General features: G+C 38.7%; 3 protein-coding genes across 6 annotated transcripts in view; 2 read left to right on the forward strand and 1 right to left on the reverse strand.

The window, feature by feature from the left end:
- Window positions 1-18,955, forward strand: ogfr (opioid growth factor receptor). 3 transcript variants are annotated; one of them, XM_036007939.1, is made up of 7 exons: window positions 1-13; window positions 13,374-13,439; window positions 13,522-13,603; window positions 13,694-13,772; window positions 14,962-15,028; window positions 15,951-16,099; window positions 16,191-18,955. In XM_036007939.1, exons 2-7 carry the CDS (start codon window positions 13,395-13,397, stop codon window positions 17,287-17,289), a joined length of 1,521 nt encoding a protein of 506 aa, XP_035863832.1. In that variant the 5' UTR covers window positions 1-13; window positions 13,374-13,394; the 3' UTR covers window positions 17,290-18,955. The 3 variants fall into 3 exon arrangements, with proteins under 3 accessions (XP_035863832.1, XP_035863831.1, XP_035863833.1); XM_036007938.1 differs by lacking the exon at window positions 1-13 and adding an exon at window positions 12,497-12,817; XM_036007940.1 differs by lacking the exon at window positions 1-13 and adding an exon at window positions 12,503-12,593.
- On the reverse strand, window positions 898-24,045 carry kcnk15 (potassium channel, subfamily K, member 15). Of its 2 annotated transcripts, XM_031316364.2 has the most exons (3): window positions 23,990-24,045; window positions 2,970-3,346; window positions 898-2,752 (listed from the first exon to the last, which is right to left on the reverse strand). In XM_031316364.2, the coding sequence occupies exons 2-3, from the start codon at window positions 3,250-3,252 to the stop codon at window positions 1,743-1,745; spliced, it is 1,293 nt and encodes a 430-aa protein (XP_031172224.1). In that variant the 5' UTR covers window positions 3,253-3,346; window positions 23,990-24,045; the 3' UTR covers window positions 898-1,742. The 2 variants fall into 2 exon arrangements, with proteins under 2 accessions (XP_031172224.1, XP_031172223.1); XM_031316363.2 differs by lacking the exon at window positions 23,990-24,045 and having other exon boundaries at window positions 2,970-3,565.
- The window catches only part of col9a3 (collagen, type IX, alpha 3), a 17,280-nt gene continuing 12,267 nt past the window's right edge, over window positions 19,969-24,981 (forward strand). Inside the window, exons 1-5 of the mRNA XM_031316361.2 lie at window positions 19,969-20,240; window positions 21,185-21,253; window positions 22,663-22,698; window positions 23,346-23,417; window positions 23,617-23,670. Of these exons, the coding sequence (XP_031172221.1) occupies window positions 20,175-20,240; window positions 21,185-21,253; window positions 22,663-22,698; window positions 23,346-23,417; window positions 23,617-23,670 (297 nt within the window). The 5' untranslated portion in view covers window positions 19,969-20,174. The remainder of the gene's footprint in view (window positions 20,241-21,184; window positions 21,254-22,662; window positions 22,699-23,345; window positions 23,418-23,616; window positions 23,671-24,981) is intronic.

A 24,981-nucleotide genomic window follows, 5' to 3' on the forward strand; every position in this document is an offset into this window, starting at 1 on the left:
TGGACTCTAAGCTGTCTCCATCTTTCAAATACATCTCCAATATTTACCCTGGGTTTGTTACGTCTCTGGTCATGCAACCGTAGAAACATGCCAGGTTTTTTTAAGGTTGGGTAGAATCTATCTCCGTTGATTGTGTTCGTTTGTTTGCTGTTTTCATGGCTGTACAAACGTTTAAACCTTTAAAGTATCAAAAGTGAAATTACTCATAAATCAGGTTGTGTTGCAGATATACTATTATATATTACATTATTATTACTGATGCATTTATGTGTAAGGAGCATTTTACTGTTGTTATTGGTCAAGATGAAGACAATTTCAACTACTCTATATTTTATAGACTATAGACTTCCACAGACTCATATGTTTTGTATGTAAAATCTGAATCTGTAAAGCAACAAGTAACATAAGCAGTCAGATAAATACAGTGACGTATAAAACACAATATTTGTAATACACGTACGTGTATGAAGTACCAGTATATAATATAATAAAATAAAAATACATAAAGTATAATTATCTTAAGTTTTTACTCATGTACAATACTTGAGGGTATGTATTTTTTTAACATACCACAACTGCTATTTTCCCAGTAAGCACAGATTTTGTGAGTTGCAGATCAATAAATGCCAAACTTCAAGGTTGAAAGTGAGCGAAGTTATCTGAAATATGGTTACATAGGACCATTGTTCAACAGTACTGAATGACCATTTAGTGTGAAGCAGGTATATACTACATATAAATATGTGGCTGAAACAACAGTTATATATATTTTTTTTTCAACCATCTTTTGCCCATTTCAACTTCCACATCTACAAGTCTTTTGAAGTGGAAATCACCAGATCAAAGCTTACTGGGTTTATCATCTATTATAAATCAGTTAGTCACTATAATTCCTGCTATAATATCACCAAAAGTAGTCTAACTGGTACCCTTATTTCTCTGTACCACTGTATTACTCCTATTTTCCCACCAAATCTAAAGGGGTTCCAGTTGATAAAAACACAAACTTTGATTGAAATAAAAACCCTTACACATTAAATGGTCCTTTCCTTCAGTTTAATAAAACATACTGTAAGAGTCTCACATCAAATCTGACTACAAACTTAGTATACATGGAAACAACACCTCCCCAGCTGGAAAGTGACAATTTTTCCAGGATTTGGGGTAGGTTTATTTGTAACCTGCTACATATCTGTTGTGTGCTACATCCATTACATTAGAATCGGTCATGTAACAATTATAATCTCTTTCTATTACAGTGCATTAATGCTGATCAATACACAGAAAAGTTTTATTTATTCTGCCCCCCCCCCCAATGATAAGTAATAAAAGGATGTATTAAATCCACAGAGCTAAGAAGCCACATATCTCATGTGGCTTCTCAGCACTATATCCAAAATACTGTAAAAATTGTAAATTAAAAGCCCAACTGTTTACATCTGTACATAGCACTCATACTTTCACATTGTGTGCTATACATTCTCTTTAGCATGCATTGCACTTTCGCTTACATGCAAGGAACACAGCAGAATCACTAACATAAATAATGTCATGGTAAAAGAGGATAAGAAATATCATCCTTACTTAACTTAAATTCAAATCTTAAATAGGCACAACAGACAACTTATTCGTTTGACAGAAACAGTGTCTTCTGACATGCACAAGGTTTAACACAAAATACATGTGTCATTGAAAATACTGTGTACAGTCTGTGCAAACACTCTCTTTCACTAAAGTGCTCTTTAGACCGACTTTCTCCTTGAACGAGGGAATTCACGGAAGCTGTTCCCAGGTGAGAGCGTGCTTCCTGGGGAAGACAGTCCAGTGTTGTCCCTGGAACCTGGCGAGCAGCCCTGGATCCTATAAGAGACTGAGTTGTAGTAAACAGAATTGACATGGCAGCCATGCTGTTCACTGCGAGACATAAGAGGACTTTCACAAATCCCCAAACGGTAGCAGACACATGAGCAGAGGGAGCTGAGGCTCGATTCTGGCCTGCGTCTGCCTGCCTTGATCTGAAAAGGCAGCCTGTGTCTGCAGGGGCTTCTTTGTCTCAGCTGATCCTCCGCTGGGGAAGCAATGAGATTGGTGCGGCTGGTTCCTTCCTCCATCGGGAGCAAGAGTGTACTGTGGCTACGACTGTGCACCGCATTGCTCCTGTTTCTCTCTCTGTGGCTGCCTCTGCTCTGTTCCCCTACAACATGGAGACCCAGAGACCCATCCAGCAGGCCTCTGTCCCTCTTCAGCGACGCCCTCTCTTGAGCATCTCTCCGCTCATCCTCAGTGTTCATGGTGAGGAAGCGAAGCACCACCAAGTTCAGGAAGGCCCCAATAACAGTTAGCCCGACCAGGATGTACATGAAGCTGAACGCCACATAGGGCGTTTTCTCCTGGAGGTCCTCCTTTTTCTGTAGGGCCACAAAGTCCCCAAAGCCAATAGTGGTGAGTGTGATGAAGCAGTAGTAGTAAGCGTGGAAGAAGCTCCATCCCTCAAAGTGGGAGAAGGCTGCAGCCCCAACACACAGTGTTCCAATGCAGGACAGGAAGCCCACCAGGACCATGTTCTCCATAGACACCTCAGTGCATCGACATCCTAGGCACTGCTTCATCTTATGTAGGAGATAGCGGACAAACGTGTTCATCCTTTCTCCGAGACTCTGGAACATGACCAAAGTGAGAGGAATTCCCAGTACAGCGTAGAACATGCAGAAAACCTTTCCTGCGTCTGTGCCTGGTGCTGCATGTCCATAACCTTAATGCAGAGAGATGGAAATGAGAGGAACACTGACACGCTTGCATGGATCAATTGTCTTTTTTTAATTTGTCTGGAATCAAAAAAAGCCTTAAATGTTGCAATGATGTAGAAAAATATTATTTGTTTTTTATAAATGCCCCACTGTACAATACAATAGCAACACAGTAAAACATTATCCCTCAGCTCTAAAGATAGAAGCATTACATCAACTTACCAATGGTGGTGATGACTGTTATGGCAAAGTAAAAAGAGCCAGCAAATTTCCACTGTCTCCCGGCGCGATGGGGCTCAGCTTGCAGCACCACTCGTTCGATTTCGCGGTAGTCGTCCTCGGAGAAGCGATACTTCTTCTTCATTTCGTTGCGCTTCTGCTCCAAGACGCGTCTGCGGGAGTTCTCCGACTCGGACTCCAGCGTGTCAAACACCGCGGCGCCCACCAGCAAGTAGGAGAACATGCAGAGGATGAGCGACAGGGTCCGGACGTTTTGCTTCTTCATCCTTGCTGTCGGCGTGAAAGTCGGGAGCAGATAGGCACAGTTACAGGTGGTAGGCGACTGTTCCTCAGGGAAGACTTTACATCGGTGTTGCAGCCTGTTGCGTGAAACGTGGTAGCAGGAGAGTCGTGTAGGGAAAAAAAACAAGAAATCTGTGTTACCAGGTTCAGATGTCTTGTTTATGTAAAAACGCGCATATCCTGCTGTGCGCATTGAGAGCGTTGTCATCTGTTTAAGAAAGTGGCCTCAGCTTGCCTCTTCGCATGCGCAAACCAGTCCAAAAATAAAATAAAAAAGCTGTGTGTAATGTATGAATAAGACAAATAGTAGGCTAAGCTTTAGCACCAATGTCCAATGCCTTATCAACGCTGTGTGCAACAAGTAAACTCCCGACTCGACCCGGCAGATACCAATCTAACATTAGGAGGGGGGTTCAGCACCATGGACAGCAACCAGCGGGGTTTCACATTAGAACTGGCCTTAAAACTGTGCATCCAAGGTGGAGACATCCAGAGGCTGAGATACACGGACAACCGGTTTCAGGTAGTAGCACACACCATTAGAAAGCTAACCTAAAATATGTAAATTCTCGTGTCTGGACCTCAAGTAACCAGCCCAGGTAACATGTTAAAAACTAAATAAAATTGATTTGTTAGTGTGTATTTGCACTGGTTACAAAACACCAAAACATCAGTGGATCAAAAGGGATTGTGTTGGTCCTATGAAGACATCTAAAATAAGGAAATAAAACAATGAATACTAAATGATCACCCCATGTGAATTATAATCATTGTACAGCTTCAAAATAATAATAATAAAGTAGGTTTATTGTCAAGTTCTCAAGTGAAAAAAGCAAGAAAAAGAAAAGCAAGTGAAGATTTTAAATAAAATAGGAAGAATAACATGAAGAAAAAAAGACTAAAATAGAGATAAAATAAGATTACGAAAATACTGTTCCAGTATACATATTAATTCACAAATTTAAATATACCTACATATGCATATATGTGTGTGTGTGTGTGTGTGTGTGTGTGTGTGTGCGGGGTGTGTGCACATTAGAGAACTGATGCATGCTGGTATAGTGGTTAAATAAACAACATTGCTATATGCTTCTGGAAACCTACTGTAAGTGATGCCGGTTGCCATGGTTACTTATACTAGAAGCACAGACTTGAACTGTCAGTGAGGTTGAAGCTAATATGTTAAGTGTAATGATCCGGGCCCTCTTTCTGTGAATTACGTTGTCACTGCATCACAGCATCAAGTGTCATTATTCAGGCTGCATTTTTCTGGTCAAACATGGAAAGAAAAGAAACATCAAACAGTTGTATCAGATAAAACTAAATAGAAGCATCATCCTTATGTCACAGTAGGCATTAGAAGCACCAGCAGAGTACTGCAGGTGGATTACTCTTTGTTCCTTTGTTCCTCTTAAACAGAGCAACCTGCTCTCAGCAGACCTGTTTTTGTGTTAAGTGGCTAAATCAGCACACTTGCATCCCTGTTGTGATTCAAACCAGCTCTCCGTAAATCAATTACATCTTAGCTGATAAGAGAGGAAGCTAAAGCCCTAACAGCCACCTATCAATCCACACAGCTTGTATTCACATCCTTTTCAAAGCCCAAGGACCTGGAACAAAGTGAGGAGGAGGCCCATCAATCCCCATCAGGCCTGGAATTGAGAATAAGTATTTAGACTCCAAGAGATGCTTCATTGATTTTGTTTTCGCTCTCTGTTCTCTGCTCTCTCAGTTACATTTCATTATCACACACACATATTACCATGTCATTTACAAGGAACAATTAAAACAACTGATTATGGAAATGCCATCCATTGGAGTTAAAATACAAAACAGTCTCTCGTGGACTGCTTATATTACAGATATTTCTTAAAGAGTGATAATGGCAGGAATGGGTTGGACGAATTGCAAAGTTTTTATCTAAGACATTCTTAAGGTGAGGTGAGGAGACTGCAGATTACATTAAACAAGGCAGTTATAGAATGGTCTTAAGGTGTGGGTTTTTAAAAGGAGTGAGTGCACTACATATTATATTGGGATGGCCCACAGTAATAGAGCATGTGAGATTCTATTGAACTGATTTCAAAAAATGAATTTTTAAGTTGAATTGAATAAGTTTAATGAGCCAGTTTGTATTAATAAACAAAAAGATTATAAAAAGTATGTCAACCTAGTCTGGCTGCGTTTGTAGCAGATTTGACAGGAATTTTGTGAGTTTAGGACTAGTTTATTACTCTACCTCTCCCCTTGTAAGTATAATGAGCTTCCTGCTTCTTGTAGTTTATCCCTGCAGGATCCCGGTGGAGTCGAGGGTCAGCTATTTGTAAAAGTCATCACTAGGTTTGTGTGTAAAGTCCTTCTAAAGTTGTTAGTGACTACGAGCTAGTTTCAATCTGATTTACTAAACCAATGCTAGCTTAATATATAAATTGGTTCCTATGAAACATATGTAGTGCTGTCCAATTAGCAAGCAATCAACTATGTAAACAGTGCATCACAAGCTGTTACATACTGTAACTTCCCAAAAATAACAGTTTTAGGTGGCCAGACCATACATTAAAATTAACTGCCATTTCTTTATGAATGTAAGATTGACTTTGTTTTATTTCCATATTTCTTTTTTGTTGTTCTTATTATTCATCTAACACAAAGGAAATGAAGATTTAGAACTTGTATTTGAGCAACATTAATCTTTGGTGGCTAATTTCTTCAGGAAGAAAGAAAAAACCTTCCAGTTGTATCGTAATTTCTCAAATCTTATCAAAATGCAAGTTGTGTTTTGCTTCTGTTTGATTTGGTACATAACAGAGAAAATCTATATCAATAGTGTGCAATTTCTTTTTTTGTTAGGCAATCAAATAAACTGCTAAAATGCTGTGGAAGTATTTGCTGATAAAGCAAACAGATGAAAGAAAACAAGGGTCTTTCCTGTTCAATAAATTGCAAGTACATAAAGTATAAGAAAATAAAAAGATAATTTGTTTGTGCTCACATGTTTATTGATTATATGAAACATGTATACAGACAGGAACAAACTTCATAGGGCATAATATGACTGACAAACATATCCCCCAAACTCTTAAAGACTCTGATATTATCAGTCACCAAATAACTTGGTCTCCCTGGTATACAGTATAAAGTAGACAGGCCTCTGGGTGTTCAACCACAGCATCAACTATAACTCAGATCTATCAGGGGATAATCCTCACTCTTGCTTATCCAATTTTGCACTTACCTCGTCTTACCTGGTATGTAGATAAACTACTTTTCTGCCCTGACAGGTAAAATATTTTTAGTCACTGTCTTCAGTCATGCTTATTATAGTGCAAGTATTTCTGAAGATTCAATTTACATCCAGAAAACATGCAGTGTTTGTCCAACTTGTCACCAATTTTGCAAGCTGCAGTACTTGTTTAAATGTGGGCATGAATGCAAATTCATCAACATATTTTGATTGCTATTCTGTATTGGAATTTACTCAGTAATACTTGCAATACTTTCATACAAAAATACAAGTAACTGTGATTCTCTGCACATTCTCTGTTTCTTGTATCACAAACAATTATAAATATAAAAAATTGAAAGTTCGTTTTTGACATTGGTAACAGTAGTTGTTAAAACAATTGGCTTAAAGGTTAATTTTTGGCAATGTATTTACTTTACTGCTGGTACCCTTTATATACTGTAGTACAGTGGTTCCCAATCTTTTTTCCTTGGCGCCCCCCCTACGTATGTCTAAGAAAAGCTGAGCCCCCCCTCCGAAACCGAAGTTTAGGTAACTTTCCCTTACTTTCTTTTTTGATACAGAGGAGTTATCAGCACTTTTACGTTTCTCCGCCATGTTTCGTTCATAAAATAGTGATGCCGTGGCGGCAGGAAAAATGAGGATGATAGCAGCTAGCAGCTGACCTGATGACAGCAAGGGTCACAGGTTAAGAGGTCCCGGAGGTTTGACCTACTTAGTAGCCTGCCTACAAGTTTAAGCGAGAACAAAAATATATAGTTTTTATACAGACTTTTGTATACATTATATATTCTAGTGTATTATCATAATTTGTTTAACATTAACATTGCAAATATTTTTTTTTTTTTACCTCAACCTCAAACCAGATAAAGACTTGCGCCCCCCCTGTGATCTTTCCCGCCCCCCTTAGGGGTCCCCGGACCCCAGGTTGGGAACCACTGCTGTAGTATACTGTATCATGACACCAAAGCCTCCTCATTCCTGTTGTCAAAATTTCTGTTGCTTCTCTTCCTTTTATATATTGTAGCTCAGTATAATCTCCAGTCATCCTGCTCCTTTTGAAGTTATGTTCAATGTAGTCTATCCACGAGATTCCACTTCCTGGATTGCTCCGTTGCCGCCGGAAATTCCGCCGGATGTCTTTCATTTCGGCTGGATGCTCGTTACCTTCCGCTTTCTTTGTGTTGGAATTTTAAACTCTGGTTGAGTTATGAGGACTATGGTTAACTGCTCCTCAGATCTCTGCAGGGTAAATCCAGACAGCTAGCTAGACTATCTGTCCAATCTGAGTTTTCTGTTGCACGACTAAAACAACCTTTGAACGTACACGTTCCACCAAAACAAGTTCCTTCCAGAGGCTATTTTGCAGCGGCTTGGCTCTGTCCAGCGCTTAGCGCCGCCCATGACGATTGTGATTGGTTTAAAGAAATGCCAATAAACCAGAGCACATTTTTCTTCCATACCGGAATGCTGTGTGGACTAGTCAGACCCTCCTCCGCAGCATTGTGGAGGAGGGTCTGGCAATGTGAGACTATGATCAATGAAGTCCAAGTTTATGTTCAGTATTAAATTAAATGTATCTAAATTATGACTATCAGTATCCTTCAATCATTTCTGCATACATGCTCATAATTTACATATATACAGTAATTCACAGATTTCTATTCCTTTATAGGATTAGGATACAGCACATAAACCCACTCTCTCCAAAAATGCAGATTCAAATTCTGATATGTGTTCTAAATCATCCAATCCCTGAGTAAAAGGAAGCCAGCAGATCATTATCTCAATAAAAGCCCTTGCAGTTAGAATCACAGTTGTCCATATGTTTGTCTTCAGGTCCTCTTCCTTTTTTCACTGACTGCTCTGACAACAGGTTTGTCTAAACACAAATCCTCTGTCTGTATCAAGCTGCTATCCTTTCCAAAGCACAGCTGCTGTTCACTGCCAAAGACCACCTTTCAATTCTAAAAGTTTGACTTTGGAGATTAATTTCTATAAGCCATCCTCCAGGATTTTGCCAGATTTGCATTTTTTTCCCCTGCAGAATTGGCAGATGGGTTTTATTTAGTAGAGAAATGTGCCTTCAGGCACAAGGTCCCCTTTTCTCCGCATGATGCTATGCTTATCTTTGAAAATGTTTTTGTACCATCTGCATATTCTGAGCATCACCACAGACACTGAGATAAAAAAAAATGGACAAATGCTTTTTGTGGACACCGTTTCCTGTGACAAAATGAAAGTGAAAAATAAAATAGGAATGATAGGATTATTTTCCAGATAAGATGTAAAGAGCACCAAGAAGCGGAAAAATATATTGTTTGGTTAAAAAAAAAACAAAAAAAAAAACACACCATATTTCTATATTACTGTTCGGAATCAAACCTGGGACGTTGTGGTTATATGGCATGCGCCAGGGCCACCATGTGTCTTGCTCGTGCCCAGGACAAGATGATCTTCAAAGGCCCTGTTGGGCCCTGCCTTGACCCAGGGCCCAAGACATCTGTCCTGTTCCCCCCGTCGGCAACCCTGGCACGTGCTGTAACCACTCCGCTACCAAGGCCCTCCTGTGATTTGATTTTTAAATAGCTCATTTGCTAATCTTACAAGAGTCCACATTTTAAAAAAATTAAGCATCCAATAATCAAGCCACAATTCAACACATAATTGTATAATTATATTTTATATATTTGTGTATCATATACACAAATGCAACATACAACCTACATACATTGGCACATATACTACATACATATTGCTCTACAGGTGCTCACATACAACACCAATACTCCACAAACCTACTGACAATGCAATACAGTTGTGAGATGATAACTACATTTGAATCTTAAGATCTTGCAAACAACAACCCAACTACCATACCATTCAGAATGAGTGAGTTCTGAAAATGAAAGTTTGTCTCCCATTACAGTTTTTTTATTTTTGGTAGTAGGCTAAATAATTTATCTCCTATTCTTATGTTAACTTGATGTTCATCATATACCAACAGTTTGTCCTTAACTAATTGTTCCATCTGTGTCTGTATCTGCATTAAACTCACTGAGAGCAAGGCAATGGAGAATCTTATTTTTTATAAAGCAGAGGCACTAAATAGTGACAGCAAATACTGGATGCCTGCAGAGCCCGCTGGTTTCCACAGTAACTAAGACCAAAAATAGAAACCCACACCAGCGGACATTCAACATTGAATCCCCCTGTGATAATCTAGATTCTATTTATATCTTCTAATGATGAAATACTCCCTTGTATAAATGCATCTGTCTAATTACTGTCAAAGGACATCTTGGTCAAATTATATGTTCGCACCCCTGAATCCTTCTTTGTGCTGTGCTGCTGGCCCTTAGCAGTATGAAAACTGAATCCAAGTTATGATACATTAATGCTGAAGATATTACATGATACTTCTAACGAGAACCTTAGATTGGTTTAGACTGGATTACTAGATAAATTGGACTGTGTTTGGACTGTATAGTGTGTGTCAGAGATAATTAATCAATCCTAATATAGTGTTCATTTTCATAGTTTCTCTCTCTCTCTCTTATATATATATATATATATATATATATCTCACACTACTGGTCAAAAGTTTGGGGTCACTTAGAAATTTCCATTCCACTCCATTACAGACAGAATACCAGCTGAGATCAGTTGCATTGTTTTTTTAACCAGGGCAGCAGCTTTCAGATTACATTATGTGCTTACATAATTGCAAAAGGGTTCTCGACTGTTGTAGAAAGAAGTGGCTGATCTTTAATGCAATATCTACATTGCCCATTATCAGCAACCATTCATCCAATGTTCCAAAGGCACATTCTGTTTACTAATCTGATATCATTTTAAAAGGCTAACTGAGAAAACATTGGAGAACCCTTTTGCAATTATGTAAGCACATAACGTAATCTGAAAACTGCTGCCCTGGTTAAAAAGACAATGCAACTGATCTCAGCTGATATTCTGTCTGTAATGGAGTGGAATGGAAATTTTTAAGTGACCCCAAACTTTTGACCGGTAGTACATGTCTTATTAAGAGGTCTTAAAATGTAATGTATTTTATTATTGTTTTGTTTTTCCTTCATATTGCTTAATAACTTTTGTTTTCATATTTGTGTTTCATATTTGCCATAAAAATAGATTTATATAATGAATATAAATCCTCCTAATGTGTTAATGTTCATATTACTGTTTATTGTGTTTTGTCCAAATATTTGGACAAATTCTATGTTGAAGCTTTGGCAACATTGTTATTGAAACTTTCATGCCAATAAAGCCCCTTTGAATTTGAGAGAGAGAGAGAGAGAGAGAGAGAGAGAGAGAGAGAGAGAGAGAGAGAGAGAGAGAGAGAGAGAGAGAGAGAGAGAGTTTGTGTATGAATGGCTGCAGTGTTTCTAAAGGCCTTAACGTAGAATTCCTGTCTTATGTTAATGACATGAGGTCAGACGGTGAATGTGCTTTATACAAACATTCTTATGTCACAGTGTTTACTTGTGGTACCACGTTCAAATTGTGCAGTATTGAGTAAAATGTGGCTCATAGTTGTCCCTCTGTTTTTTTGGACTCACTCAACAAAAATAACCAATATTTATTAATCTGGGCATAAATTTGGGCTATTAATTTATATAGTTTGGGCATTTTAAATGTAACTTTCCCAGTGCATGTATTTTTCCAACTCTGCCATTCTTGATCACTGATAAATTAAATAAATCTAGCTGAAGTGATTGATGGATTAATCGACTCAACCCACAGCAAATGTGTCAGCAGCTACAGTATTTTCTTAGGCTAATTAGTTGATTAGTTTGTATATTTGCTTTAAAAATTACTTCAACAATTATCAAACATTCTCTTCTTTCAGCTTCTTCAATGAAATCATTTGCTGCTTTACTGTGTCTTATGTGATCATAAAATGACTAATTTTCGGTTTTGGTCCAACAAAACAAGAAATTGGAAGACATCACCTTGGGCCTCGGAAAATATGAAAGGCATTTTTCATTATTTTATAATATTTGATAGGCAAAACTATCAATTGATTAATCAAATGATAATTCAAAGAATTGTAAGTTGCAGTACTGATAACTTTGATTCATCATGAACCCCAGACAAATAATAGCCTGTTTCCCTGAGGAGAGAAGGGCAGCAAACGGTTTCTTCTTTTGGATCTCTTTAAAATATCACTTGTAAACATTTGTTTTTAGGTGATTATTTTGTTGTTTTGTTGTCTTCACTTATTTACTATCTAATTGTGTTTTAAATTGTATTACTACAACATGGCTTTTGCATATGTACAAAATAAAACAGTATCATAGATGCCAAAATATGACTACAGCTACAACGACTACAATGAATTTCTGACTTTTCTGTAATATTTAGATAGACAGACAGCCAATTTATTTATCGCCAGGGGGAAATTTGCTTTATGCATTATTATTATTATTATTAGTTAGTTAGTTTATACGTTTTCAATACATCTATCATAGCATTACTGTTGTTTTCGTTATATAACAGTCAAGTGAAAGAACCTAAGATAGGCTGCCTGACTCATATCAGCTGGTTGGCAGTTTTTATTACCAACAACCAACACAGTGCTGCCTTCCTGATGTGTCGGAAAATAGAATGTTTATTAGAAAGCACATAAACAACCTCATTAAATACCAACTAACGCCGCTATGGAGTGAAATGTATATGATAACAGTTGCCATGAGATCATGTTTTAGCCAAAAAAAATGAAATAAATAGCTTCCTGAGGTCAACTGATGATGAACTCCATCAGCATTAATAACGCGTTTACCTTCCTTTTCTTCCTTATCTTAAACTGTAACGTTAGCTACATGGTGATCCCATGAGGCAGCAACTCAACATTACTGTTGTAGGGTGTTTTTTTTACTCATACAACATACAAAACGTATGTTTTTAAAGGATAACTTCATTTCCGATTAAGGTAATTTCAACGGCAATTCCTACTTAGAGTGGGAGCACTTAAAGGCAACATCAGTACTGCAGCCACCAACTGTGCTGCTGTCTGACTGGAAAGACGGATGGTCAGGGCCGTCCCCGTCTAACCTGAACATGCAAGTGTAACTTGATTCATGCCCGTTTATAGTGCTAAACCAGGTTACACGTTTATTTAGCCTTAGCTAGTCAAGTAACGTTTCCTTTAATCATGGAGGACGACTGTGTTTGTGAGTACGACTCGACCTGGGACACAGAGAGTGATGGAGACGACCCGGCCGGAGAGAGCCAAACCCGTCGGTCATGTCAAGACAAAAACAAATCTGGCTGGACTCTGTCAACTGTACGCGCTTTAATTATTATTCAGCCAAACCATAACGTAATCTAAATAATGTCATGGCGTTGAATATGTTGACTTGTAACGCATTGATAATATTGCCATGGCTGAAAGCTAATGATAGCTAGCTTTAACGTTAACGTTATGCCTCTGCTGCAGGCTTGCTAACTAGCCCAGCTAGCCGCTTACGTTAGCCTACTTTGAGGGGTTATGTCGCTGTCGTTACGTTTAAATATGTATATTGGGCTGCTTACAATGATTACTATGCAGTGTGTGTGTCAAATTTAAAGTTAAATGATCATTTTTAATTTAGTGGTTAAGCCCTATTGCAGAGTGGGAAATGGATTAGTTTGGCCTTACATATGTCAACTTGTAACGTTACTGTGACGTTATAGCGTTATGCCAGCTTTTTACTGTCATTAGAAAGATAACAGGGTACAGGGACTACGTAGTTGTTTTAAATACGGATGCATCAACTCTGAATAATAATCTTAACCGCCACACAGTTTATATAATGGTTAGACAAGATGCAGGTTAATTTCACTTTCACTTGTATTTGCAGTGGCATCATACGCCCAGAAACATGAGGGCAGCAAAGGACATGCAGAACTACAGGAGAGGATATCCAGTAAGTAACAGCAAAGTAGTATAACCAAATACATCTCTTCAGCACAACTAAGAGACATCAAAGTATTTTTTTCTTTTGACAGAATCTTACAGATGACGAATGCTCAGAAGACAAAATGAACAATTTGCAGTTTTATCTCAATAAATTTCCCTCTGCTCCTGATGGTAACATTTTTAGATATTCTTACAATATATTTTTAGTGTTTGGGAAGGTCTGTGTGTAGTGACTCAATGCTTTCTTTATCATTTGCACAGATGTTTACATTGAATCATTTCTTAAGGAATGGAAAAATGACTACAAAAGACTGGAGAGAGTTCACTCATACATTCAGTGGTATGTATTGTTTACGCCTTGTGGGGTATGTTTTTTCGGGTGTTTAGTCTGAGGTTACAAAGCTAATGTCATCTTGTTGTGGTGACCTTGCAGTCGGAAGCATGTTACACTTTTTTCTTTTTCTTTTTTTTAAAGCAAGGAGTGTGCTACTAAAACAAAAAGCAATGCAAGGTCTGCTTGTCATGATTAGCAAAACACATGCTCCCAAAAGTTCTATAATGCTAATGTCTGCTACAACATTGCCTGTTACAGGTAGGGTGGGGTAAATGAAAAGCACTGCGAAACATGCACCAGTAAGAAAAGTCAGTAGCTTACTACCTGCTTTTAAAGCACTTTTAGTGATAGATTAGTACACCTTCATGCATTGTTTAAGTATCCCACTCAAACTCTTTGTTCCAAATGAAAAGATCAAGATAAAAACTATCATTTTAATGCAGTGGCTTCTGGTTTGATAGATTTATGAAGGATCTCTCTTCTAGTCTTAGCTGTCGCTTTTGTCACAGATGCCGTAGGTACGTACGTAGGTACACTCCCCAGAAATTTAACTACACTTCACGGCGACACAGACCACAACAACTGTGATTAGTCCGCTTGGCCGTGGCTTGGTAGCGCCGCATTTCCTTGTACTCATTTCCGGGTTTTCCTTCTCCGTGAACATAAAATCAAGGAGAGGGTTAACCTTTCCTGCTACAGCTTTCCGACCATGGTCAGAAAGCACAGGGAAGACACTTTGTTTCTCTGTCTCCACCGCCGGAGTCGGTACTCGCTCCAGAGCTAATCCCTGTCACTCTCACTCACTCTACCACACACTCCTCAGCATACACACATACCGGCCCTGCTATTCTCTTAAGAGATACGCTAGACCACAGACACACCAGCACACATGTATAAAGCCTCACAATGGCATAGGCCACTTAAGTAGGCTACGGCGTAGGCTCTGCATAGAATAAATCAGCCTTAAGTTGACATTAAATTCCAGTTGTACTCAGAATAATGTCATGTTGACAGTGTCAAGCTTAGCTTTCTGATCCAAGACTGTTTATTAAAACAGCACAAAGAGTATATTTTATGGTGGAGTTATGAACAGTTGCAGGGACAGCTGACGTCATCTTCACTGATTAAGAGTATGGTTCCAACAATAACAATGTTAATTGGTTTTGGGTTGTTTTTTCTCTTGAATCATTGTTAGGCTGTTTCCTCTGCGAGAGCCGGGGGTTAATTATATGGCTTCAGAACTCACCAAGAAGGAAATTGAGGTAAGTGTGTCATACAAAAACAAGTCTTTAGATTAACACTATACCAAATCATTAATTGGGCATTATTTGGTTGTCAACAGTGACTTACAGTTTCTGGCACAACATAAAGCAACACAACAAATTAATTTGACCATTTACAATTATGCCTGATTAGTGCAAAGCCAGAATTGACTCTCATCCATGAGGTAAATGTGTATTTTAGATGCTTTGGCTAGAGAGTCATTATGTTAGAAAAGGCTCAAATGGCATGTTGAATTACACAATAAATGCAAACAGCTGCCATAGTTTTTCTCACCTCAATCATTGCTTGAGTGATACATTATTTCTAAAATAAGTAATAGAAGGTAAAAGCATTGGTGTTGTGGTAGTGTAGGAGTTGAAGACACTTGCCCCATTGTTGCATGTCATCTCTCTTCTGTCCTCATTTTCTGTCACCTCTCTGGTCTACTGTACGTTATCAAAATTAAGGCAAAATGCCCCAAAATACTACTTAAACAGGTTGAAAGCTGCATTATGTAAAAGCCTTCAGTGACCCCACCAGTCTGACTTACTCTTCATGACTTGTTATCAGCCTTTCCAACCTTTTTTATGTATTGCATGACAGGAGTTAGGACATTGGTACATTGGTACACTACCATTATTAACGTTCTTCTATAGAGAAAATATTTTAATGTTTAGGAAACCTGTCTTCCAAAGCATTCAGCTCTTTTCATATGGACAAAAGAGATGAAGGCACATAAAGATAAATACTTATTTTCCTGTTTCACCCTGTACTAAAAGCTAAGCAGCTAGAAATGCCTAGAAAACCTGTTGGAAACTCTTAACATGTTGAATAGCATGTACTTCTTTACAGTTTGACCCATGTTGTGTTTTTGTGTGATCATAAACGTTTTTTTTCCCCTCCACTGCATATGGTCACCAGGCCTTCAAGAAGAATGAGGATGCCAAAAAGAGACTAGTCGAGTCCTATGAACTCATGTTGGGCTTCTATGGAATGCGTTTGGTCAGCAAAGAGACAGGAGAAGTGAAACGAGCAGATAATTGGAAGGAGCGATTTGGAAACCTGGAGCGGTGAATATAACAAAGAATATCATATAAGCAACATCGGTGATATGTAATATTCTGTGTGTAATTTCAGCTTCAACTGTCTCGTCTCTCACAGGAATATGCACAACAACTTGCGCATCACTCGCATCCTGAAGAGCCTCGGAGAGCTGGGCTTTGAGCACTACCAGGCCCCACTTGTGCGCTTCTTTCTGGAAGAGACTCTAGTCAAGAAGACCCTTAGCAGTGTTAAACGCAGCGTTCTTGACTATTTCCTGTTTGCTGTCCTAGACAAGCAGAAACGTCAGGAGCTTGTGCGCTTTGCCTACCTTCACTTTGAGCCAAAGGATAAGTTTGTGTGGTGTCCCAGAAAGATACAGAAACAACTCAGGAAGACAGAGAAAAGATCAGATTCTGTTGGGAATGGAGATGGAAAAGATGAATCGTATTCACGGAGTAAAAGCAAAGATGGAGAAGCAGTTGTGCCACAGAAAGATGATGGACTGGATAATGTTGCAAAGGCTCAGAAAGGAACTGATAAAACGGCAAGTAAAGACAAAAACAAACTCTCAGAGCCATCCCCAGGGCCAAAACCAGAAGCAGAGACTGTAGGAAATGGAAACACAGAGGCTGAGTCTAATAATAAAACTTTGGGGAATGGAAATGACTCTACAGATGGTGTTGATGAAATGGATCAGTCGCCCAGTCCTGACTCTGTGACGGCAAAAGCCGCGCCCTCTGCTGACAGTGAGAACACATTTACCAACAACTCGAAGGACACCACCCAGGAATCAGACGTTATGCAAACAGATGAGGACGTAGACACTGAAAAACCACCGAAGAAGAAAAGAGAAGAGAAGATGCTGCCAAGCAACGGCTCTGCTGGGGACTTCGCCAGTGGGCCGATGGAGGAGAAAGCTGGTGCTGATAAAGCCACTGGTCAAACGAGCCCATCGGCGCAAACCCCCGCTAAGACTTCAAAACATTCACCCTCTCTTTCTTCTGGAAGAGAGGAAAAAATCCCAAGGACTGATTTTAATCAAGTGCCAGATAAAAAGGAAGAGGAAGAAACATGGCACGCAAATGTGTCGGCAACAAATGGGTCAGTGACGAGCACCGACAAAGTTGTGGACGAACAGACAAATGGGAAGGAGTCGGAGGATATTGACATGGAATCAAACCCTGCAAGCTCAGACCAAAATGTGGGGAGTTCATGAATAAACTGGATGATGGGAGAAAATACATTAATTTGAGCTTAAATGAAATGTAATATAGGGACAGAGTATGACCTAACACGACTTCCTGGGCCTTATTTCTACCTTATTTGATGTTTAGATATTGTTTCTTTTCCCCCTTGAAAAGAGTATATGATTTCATTAACTTGCTAAATGTGGGACTGGATGTGACTCAGTTGCCACATGGCCATAGGAAAATATTAAAAGGAAAAGGCTGGTGATATTCTATATTGTTGTTATTGTCAACAAGTCCCAAGAAAACGTCATAACCAACAACACACCACAGACAGTAAACATGCTAGCATTATTAGCTTGCTAGTGGTAGTGCCAGCCCAGCTTCCCCCTTGCCATGCTAGTCATAACCGTCCATCGAGAGTCTCCCCAAAACCAACATTATGTTAGTTCAATACTTTCTGACTTCCCTTTCCCTGTCTGTGACTCTTAGCTCCAAGCACCTTGGTTGTTATTAAAGTCAGGAATCCTTAAAAATCGAATTTTTTTTTTTTTTTTATAAAAGGCTAAATAATTTCACAGCAGGTGACTAGTTTTTATTAAATGTTACTCAAACGGGAGTAAATAGTGTATTTGTTGGGGACTATTTTAAGCTGGGGTTTTGGAAGTATTTACAGCAGCTGGACGGTGCATGTGAGATTGATTGAAAAATGAACTACAGTGTCAGTGGTTATTGTAATGAAGGAACATGTCATCCAGTGCATCACTGTGGCTCATTAATGTGTTTAATAGTTTTTGGACAATAGGACAATATGGTATGGAGGAATAGGCTACTGTATATGAGGCTTTGAATACACAGACAATTATTGTGAGTGGGATAGATTCATGGTTTGTTTTGGTCTTCTTTGTGGGATTTGTCAACAATAAGAAAAATATAGAATATTAACAGACATCCTTTTTAGGTAGTAACGACTAAGACTGATATGTAATATCTCTACAGAATACATAAAGCACTATTAAAGTATATAAATTAAATGGTTTCAGCATTTGTAACACCTTAATACTTTCACAATTGAAAAGTTGTTTTGCACTGAATAATTATTGATTGGAAGAGCTTTGTTTTCTCTCTGGGCTGTTTTTGTGTGAGTAAAAATAGTCTGTACTGGTTAATGTATCTGCTGGACCCTGCTGTTTGAATAGATTTAAGACTGAATGTCACTTAACTTATATTTCTGTTGTACAATCTGTATGTTTTCATGCAGATTTGGGAAACAGACCTTTTGAACAACTGAGAGCCTTGCCAAAAATGTGATAAGACTGGTTGATTGTACAATATATATGTCTTCTCTGCAGAACTGATAAAGCTTTGGCTATAATTTAAAAAGATCACTGTATGTTAATTTGACATGATTGAAGTCCATGAAAATTTACAAACCAGGGTTAGTATATTGATGCATCCTTTTTGTATTGCACTTCATTTTCACTTTTCATTATTGAAGTTTTGATATTATTTACATAATGAAAGGTAATAACTTTACAAAAGTGCTGAATTGTTTATATATGACTTCCTCCCCAACTAAATCCCTGACTGTTGACAAAGCAGAATAAAGTTATACTATTTTTGAAGCTTTTATGAAATTAATCTGTGTTAAGCCAAAATCTGAGTTCCGTTATAATTTATTAAAGTGCAATTCTCAGGATAACACTGTGGTAGATGTCAGTTTATGCTTCTATTCCTGAGACTGTTTTCCCAGTGCAGCAGACATATAGACAGAAATATTTTTTCTTCCAGCAAACAGACCGAGCCTCAGTGAAGTTACATGACTCGCAACAGGGAAGAAGAAAGATGTTGAATTTAGAGATATTGATGCAACGCAATTTGTTCAGGCCTCAGGATCAGTGTGGAGTCGAGGGGGTGAGTAAGGACAGTTAAAAAGATATACTGCTAGGGGTTTGAGCTTGCAGTTTGTTGCACTGTCCATGCCAGCCTCTATTTATGGCTCTACCCATTCCCTATTTGGAATATCATAAAGAAACGTTTAAAACTGTTGGCTTATTTTATAGTTAGATTAAGATTAGTGCTCAGAATATGTGTCCTTTATGACACAGGAAGGAGATTTATGCTTTTTGAGTCACTTCAAAGTATGATGATGTGCTTTGGGGTAGAGTTGAAGCAATTTAGTTGATAGCAAAGTTGATAGAAAATGAATGGGACACTATTTTGTTTTTTAAGCACAAACTTTAGGAAATTGTGATTTTTCAGTATTTTCTGACATTTAATAAACCAAACTGTCCATTAATGAGGGAAATAATCTACAGGGGGTGTCTAATGAAGACTTGATGAGTTGCATTATGGGAAATGAAGGATCCAGTACTTTTGGAGTTTGACAGATTCAGCTCAGGATGTCTTGGCCTCCATTACTTCAATTTACAGTCTCTTGAGAGTCCCCAAACTTCATGGAAGTGTAGGCCTAATAGCCTACTAAATTGCCGAAGTGTAGTTTAATCTACACAGTAATAACTCAAACATTATTTTTATTTACCTTGCAGACATTAAGGATTTGTGTTTTAGGTCACTTTCTAATTGGTCAAACACGAACCCCCGCATATGTTTTACGTTTTTAGCTCAGCCCACTTTCTTGGTGTCTGAAACTGTTTTGCCTCTGCTTGTTTGCTGCCTCCCTCACTCCTCGTCACCCCCCTCACCCCTGAGTGTAGTGCGCCACATTGAGTTCAGCCCCATTCGGCTGGAGGCTCGGGTTTATCTGGAACCTGAGGAGGCCACTCAGGAGCTGCGCGCCGTGTGGTAAAGGAAGGCTCCGTTGCGGACGCTGGGGGGAGTGAGAGAGGACCGGGAACCGGGGATTTGACCTTTTCCTCATAAACTCTGGTTTGTGAGGGCGAGCGAAGGAGCCATGGCGGTGTTCTCTGCGCTTTGGGTGCTCTTACTGTGCCAGCTTTTGACATCATCCTCAGCCCAGGTAAGAGTGATCAAGTGCTGCATCCCTCCTTTCATTTAGCAGTCTGCATCTTATCTTAATGCGATGTGGTTTTTGCTGGTTTTCATGTATTAACATAGATAGCTATTGCAAAAAGTCAATGTAACCTGCGGGTCCACCTATTGATAATAAAGGCTATGTCTTGTGTTGATAGTGATGATGACAGTCGCTCTATTTTACAGTTGCTTTAGCCCTAACCTGCATGCTCTCCACCCTAAAACTAATTTACTTTCAAGTACTCTTTATTCTTCTCGTACAGTTATCAGCGACTGAATGTTTGTGGTATTGTGTCTTTCTGGTTCTGTAGGCCTTTTTTACTCTCCCATATCTGCCTAATCGTGTGCAGGTGGCTGCGCCTTTCGCACTGTTTGGTTAAATTGGGGTTATGTTATCCCCTGAACCTGTGGAATGCACGGATTGGAGAGCAGCGCCACAGCGCACAATGCCACCTCTGTTCACTCACGCTCCCCGGAGCAGTAACTCATTTTGAAAGTCCTCAGTGAAATAAGTTTATTTTGTTTAGATGAACTGAGAATTACTGATTTATTTGTGTTTTCATAGAAATTTAGTTTAGCCTTCCTCTTCTGCGTAAAGTAAGATTTAAAGCGTCTTTACGCACGATGAAAACCCATGATGCACTCTAGTTGCATCTTGGTTTTCATTAGGTTGCAATTGAATTGGATTTATGTAGTTAATATCTTAACAGAATTATTGATTTCGTTAATTTTGTCCTGAGTAAAATGTAACTGATATTGAATACTGTTGAGGCAAAAATATAACAAACATTTGTCACCACTTTCTGTTTTAGTCACTTCATGTCAAACCACAACCTACTCATGTATACAGTATTAGTGGTGTTAAAGAAACAGAGGATGCATTATATTACTCAGCGAGAAATGCTTGATTTTGATACATTTGTGTTGCAGAGGCCAGGCCCCAGAGGAGCTTCTGGGCCACCAGGACCCTTAGGTGCACCGGGAAAGGATGGCACTGATGTGAGTTGACCAGACTCCAACAGCTTCCTTTGACTTTAAAACTAATGTGCCTTACAATTTTGGCCTATTTAAGATTTAACTAACTCCAGTTAGTAGATTATAAAAAAAAAGATGTTAGCACCTCATTTGATTATGGGTTTTCTTTCTGTGAGTAATTAACTGATTTATTTTCCTCATCTTTTAAGAAAAATGGGGTGTCAAGTTACAGATCAAGATCACCAAAAATTTTAATAATTTGTGCCACAGTCGCTATAGTGATAGTTAGTTCAGTGGACAGCTCAGTGGCTTCATCTCTTTTTCATGTTATATTTCAAAAATTTAAATTCCTACTCAGTTACCTTTGGTAGAAAGTGTTTTCTTTGTGCATAAATGCGGCAGAAATGTTTCTAGATGTTAGTTTTTAATCACACTGACTCCTCCCAAAGCCCCTCCTACGAGTATGAAATCATTATCGTGGATGTCAGGTAGGCAGGGTTTAAACATATGTCTACTAAATAGAGTTCTGTGGGTAAAAAAAATATTGTAAAACTGGCTGGTTAATTATCCTTTCCTATTAACCCTTCCAAGCTTAGATTATATTCATACTGTGAATAGCTCAGCTTCTTTTTTGGTCATAAAAACTCATACAGTGTAATGCCAGTCAGCCTAATATGTGTGAATTTCCATTATTATATCTCATCAATGTGGACGATACAAGAACAATCTAATGAAATTTAGGCGGACACACTCCTTACCCTTTAAGGGGTTTTGCTGGTGTGTAGGATATGATGTTATGTAAACAAGTATGAGGTAAAAATGATGTGATGAGACTTTAATTGCGCAAATTAAAAAGGAAATTGGATTACAGGGAAGCCAAGTAAACAGAAAAAACTTTGGTAACTTTGGTAAGTTAAACCCCTTGTATATCCTTTATATTTATGTCTCTGATTTTTGTCAAACTCTTGTGTTAAATAAAAGAAACATTGTAAATGTCAAGCCATGTCAGGAAACCTTTAGTTGTGATTATTTTTTTGGGACTCCAGTAAAGTTTAGGCACACAGAGGGCCCATTCATACATTCCCCAACCTTGTGAGACCATCTAGAGTTTCACCTCACACCTCCTCCCTGCACCTTCAGCCCCCCTGTACAAACCAAGCTGAAGCTTTTATCACGTAACCAGCATCAGGTCAGTTTAGTAGTGTTTGTTCTTCCCCCAGTCTCTGCAGAAGCTACACAGCACATCCTATGTACTGAAGCAGATCAGAGACTCATTGCTTTAGCCACTTTAATATTTCCATTGTTGGTATTACACTAAGTTATTGAAGGATTTGAATCAAGATCTCCGTCTCTATAATCAAACACTGTGGTCTCTGGAAGTGCGGAAATGTTTTGTCTGGCTATATTACTTACGTTTTCTTTCTCATTAACAGGGCAAACCTGGACCTGCTGGGCTGCCAGGGAAATCTGTAAGTTTTACAACACGTCTGGTCAGTTTTACTTAGGTACTCTATGAAACTTATTGAGGTGGTGATGAATATTTAAGGCCCTCCACAGTGTTAAATTGGTACAACTTGTTTAACCGTGTATCCCAATTTAAACCTTAAAATATTACTGGAACTTCTAAGTGTACACGTTAATAAAATCCTCATACAGAAACAGAACTGTTGTCTTCTCAAAGTAGTCTTTTTTGATGCAAATATTTCTTTAACTATATTTCAAAGAAAGCCTAAAATAAAATGTAAACTTAGGATGAGAAAAAAAAAGACCCTCCACTGCTCTTCCAAAAAAGTCAGACTATCCTGCTTTGAGCCATAAGTAAAATTGCAATACCCTCTCTCTTTTCTGACCCCGTTTTCCACCTTAATGATTTTTGCACAGTCCCTGATATGACCCAAAATTCAAATTTGTCTTAAAGGGATTTCCATCTGTACAGCATGATACTCTCTATCCTTAAACCCTTGATTGATCGGATAAGGAAGATTTTTTTTTCTTCTTTCATTTGGCTGATGATGTTCAGATAAAAGAAGTAGAAATTAGAATTGATATTAGAATTGTTTTCTTGGGCAGATAAATGATTTATTGTGCACTACTTCATAAATCTCTGTCTGTGTAGGGTCCCAAAGGGAAACCAGGGATACCAGGGACAGCAGGAAAACCAGGCCTGCCAGGACTTCCAGGAGTGGATGTAAGTGTCCAATAAACATACACAGACTATTTTCATACCAACATCAACATACAATCTTTTGTCTGTGTCAAAGGATGTCAGGAAACAATGCCTAAACAGAGTGTAGTATATGAAAGTGAAATGATTATTGATTGATGTTTAAAATAACAGCAGCGCACGAGCCAATGGCGTATAACAGAATCGTATGCTTCCTCTTCAGGGTTTGACAGGTCCTGATGGTCCTGCTGGGAAAGATGGACCCTCAGGGGAAGCAGTAAGTGTGTCTTAGTCTTTTGATCTTGCTGGGATGCTTATGTTAGGCTTAAAGATGCAGCCAATTTAAGTTAATGAGCTTATCTACTACAAACTCCCCCCTAGTAAGACACATATGTATGCAGAAGCACTGCATGTTGATTGGCTGCTGTTATATAAAGATATTTAACAGGGACAAGGCCCGTGTTTCCTCTGTCAGCATGGATTTGTCTAGCCGGCTCACCCTCTTGGTGGGAATATTTTTAATGAGGGATCAGAATCGGATTTATTTCTTGCTGCTTCCCTAATCCGGCCCGGAATGCACACAGTTTCCCACCAACCTGTGAGACTGTAGGGGATGATGATATGTTGCCCCGACACTGAGGGAAACGGGTATTATCCTCTGAGAAACACAAGAGAAGACCGAATCACAACACATACATCTGCACTGCTACATCTTATGATTTCACTGGAAGGCACATTACATTTAAGATATGAAAGAATAAAGATTGAGGGACCTCTGCTGTAAGGCTGCAAATTCACTGTCAAGACAGATAACACCCCCCCCAGCAATTCAACTAATTAGCCAACCTAATGAGGAAGCTTGCGTCAACCAGTGTCCCTAATTACTTCGATTACTACACTGTCATGGCTGGTTCATAGTGCTGAAGAGTCGTGCAAAGACAAACAGGATCAAACTGGTGGAGTTTGAGACGGAGAATAAGCTGGTGTGCACCAATAATCTGCTAACAGTAATGATGACTGTTCCATTTTCTCAACACAATACAGATGTAGTACTGTATTTACAAGTTGATTTTTCACACTACCTCACATTTGTTTGTTTCTAATTTGTGTACCAGTATACTTCGTTGTCTAGTTTGCACACAGGAATGCAGTGAATAAGTAACATCACTGCGTTAGGCCTGTTTTTTGCCCTCTCAGGCAACACAAATACAGCTGTGAGGGAGGTAAACAAAGTTCTAGGAGGAGAAAGGATCATGGGGGTTAGAAAGAAGAAGGAGGGGCACAACACAGGTTACTGACAGGAATAATGCTGTAGATGGAACATGTAAACAAGCTGAAGTCAGTGGACTAAAGACGTTTTGTAAGTATCTCAGATCAAAAATACTTATTGTGTCCTGCTAACAATACTAAGTAAATGAATTGTTTTGGGATTTTACAACCAAAATACATATGCAATCAAATTAATTGATTTTGAGAGGAAATAAATAGAAATAATTTTAATTGATCGCAATAAACACCAAGATGCAGACATTTTCTCCTCTCAGTAACTAACAATTAAGTATTTGTGATCTACTTTCTCATGACGTAG

The sequence above is a fragment of the Sander lucioperca genome, chromosome 12 (genome assembly GCF_008315115.2).
Source record: "Sander lucioperca isolate FBNREF2018 chromosome 12, SLUC_FBN_1.2, whole genome shotgun sequence".
Taxonomy (NCBI): Eukaryota; Metazoa; Chordata; class Actinopteri; order Perciformes; family Percidae; genus Sander; species Sander lucioperca.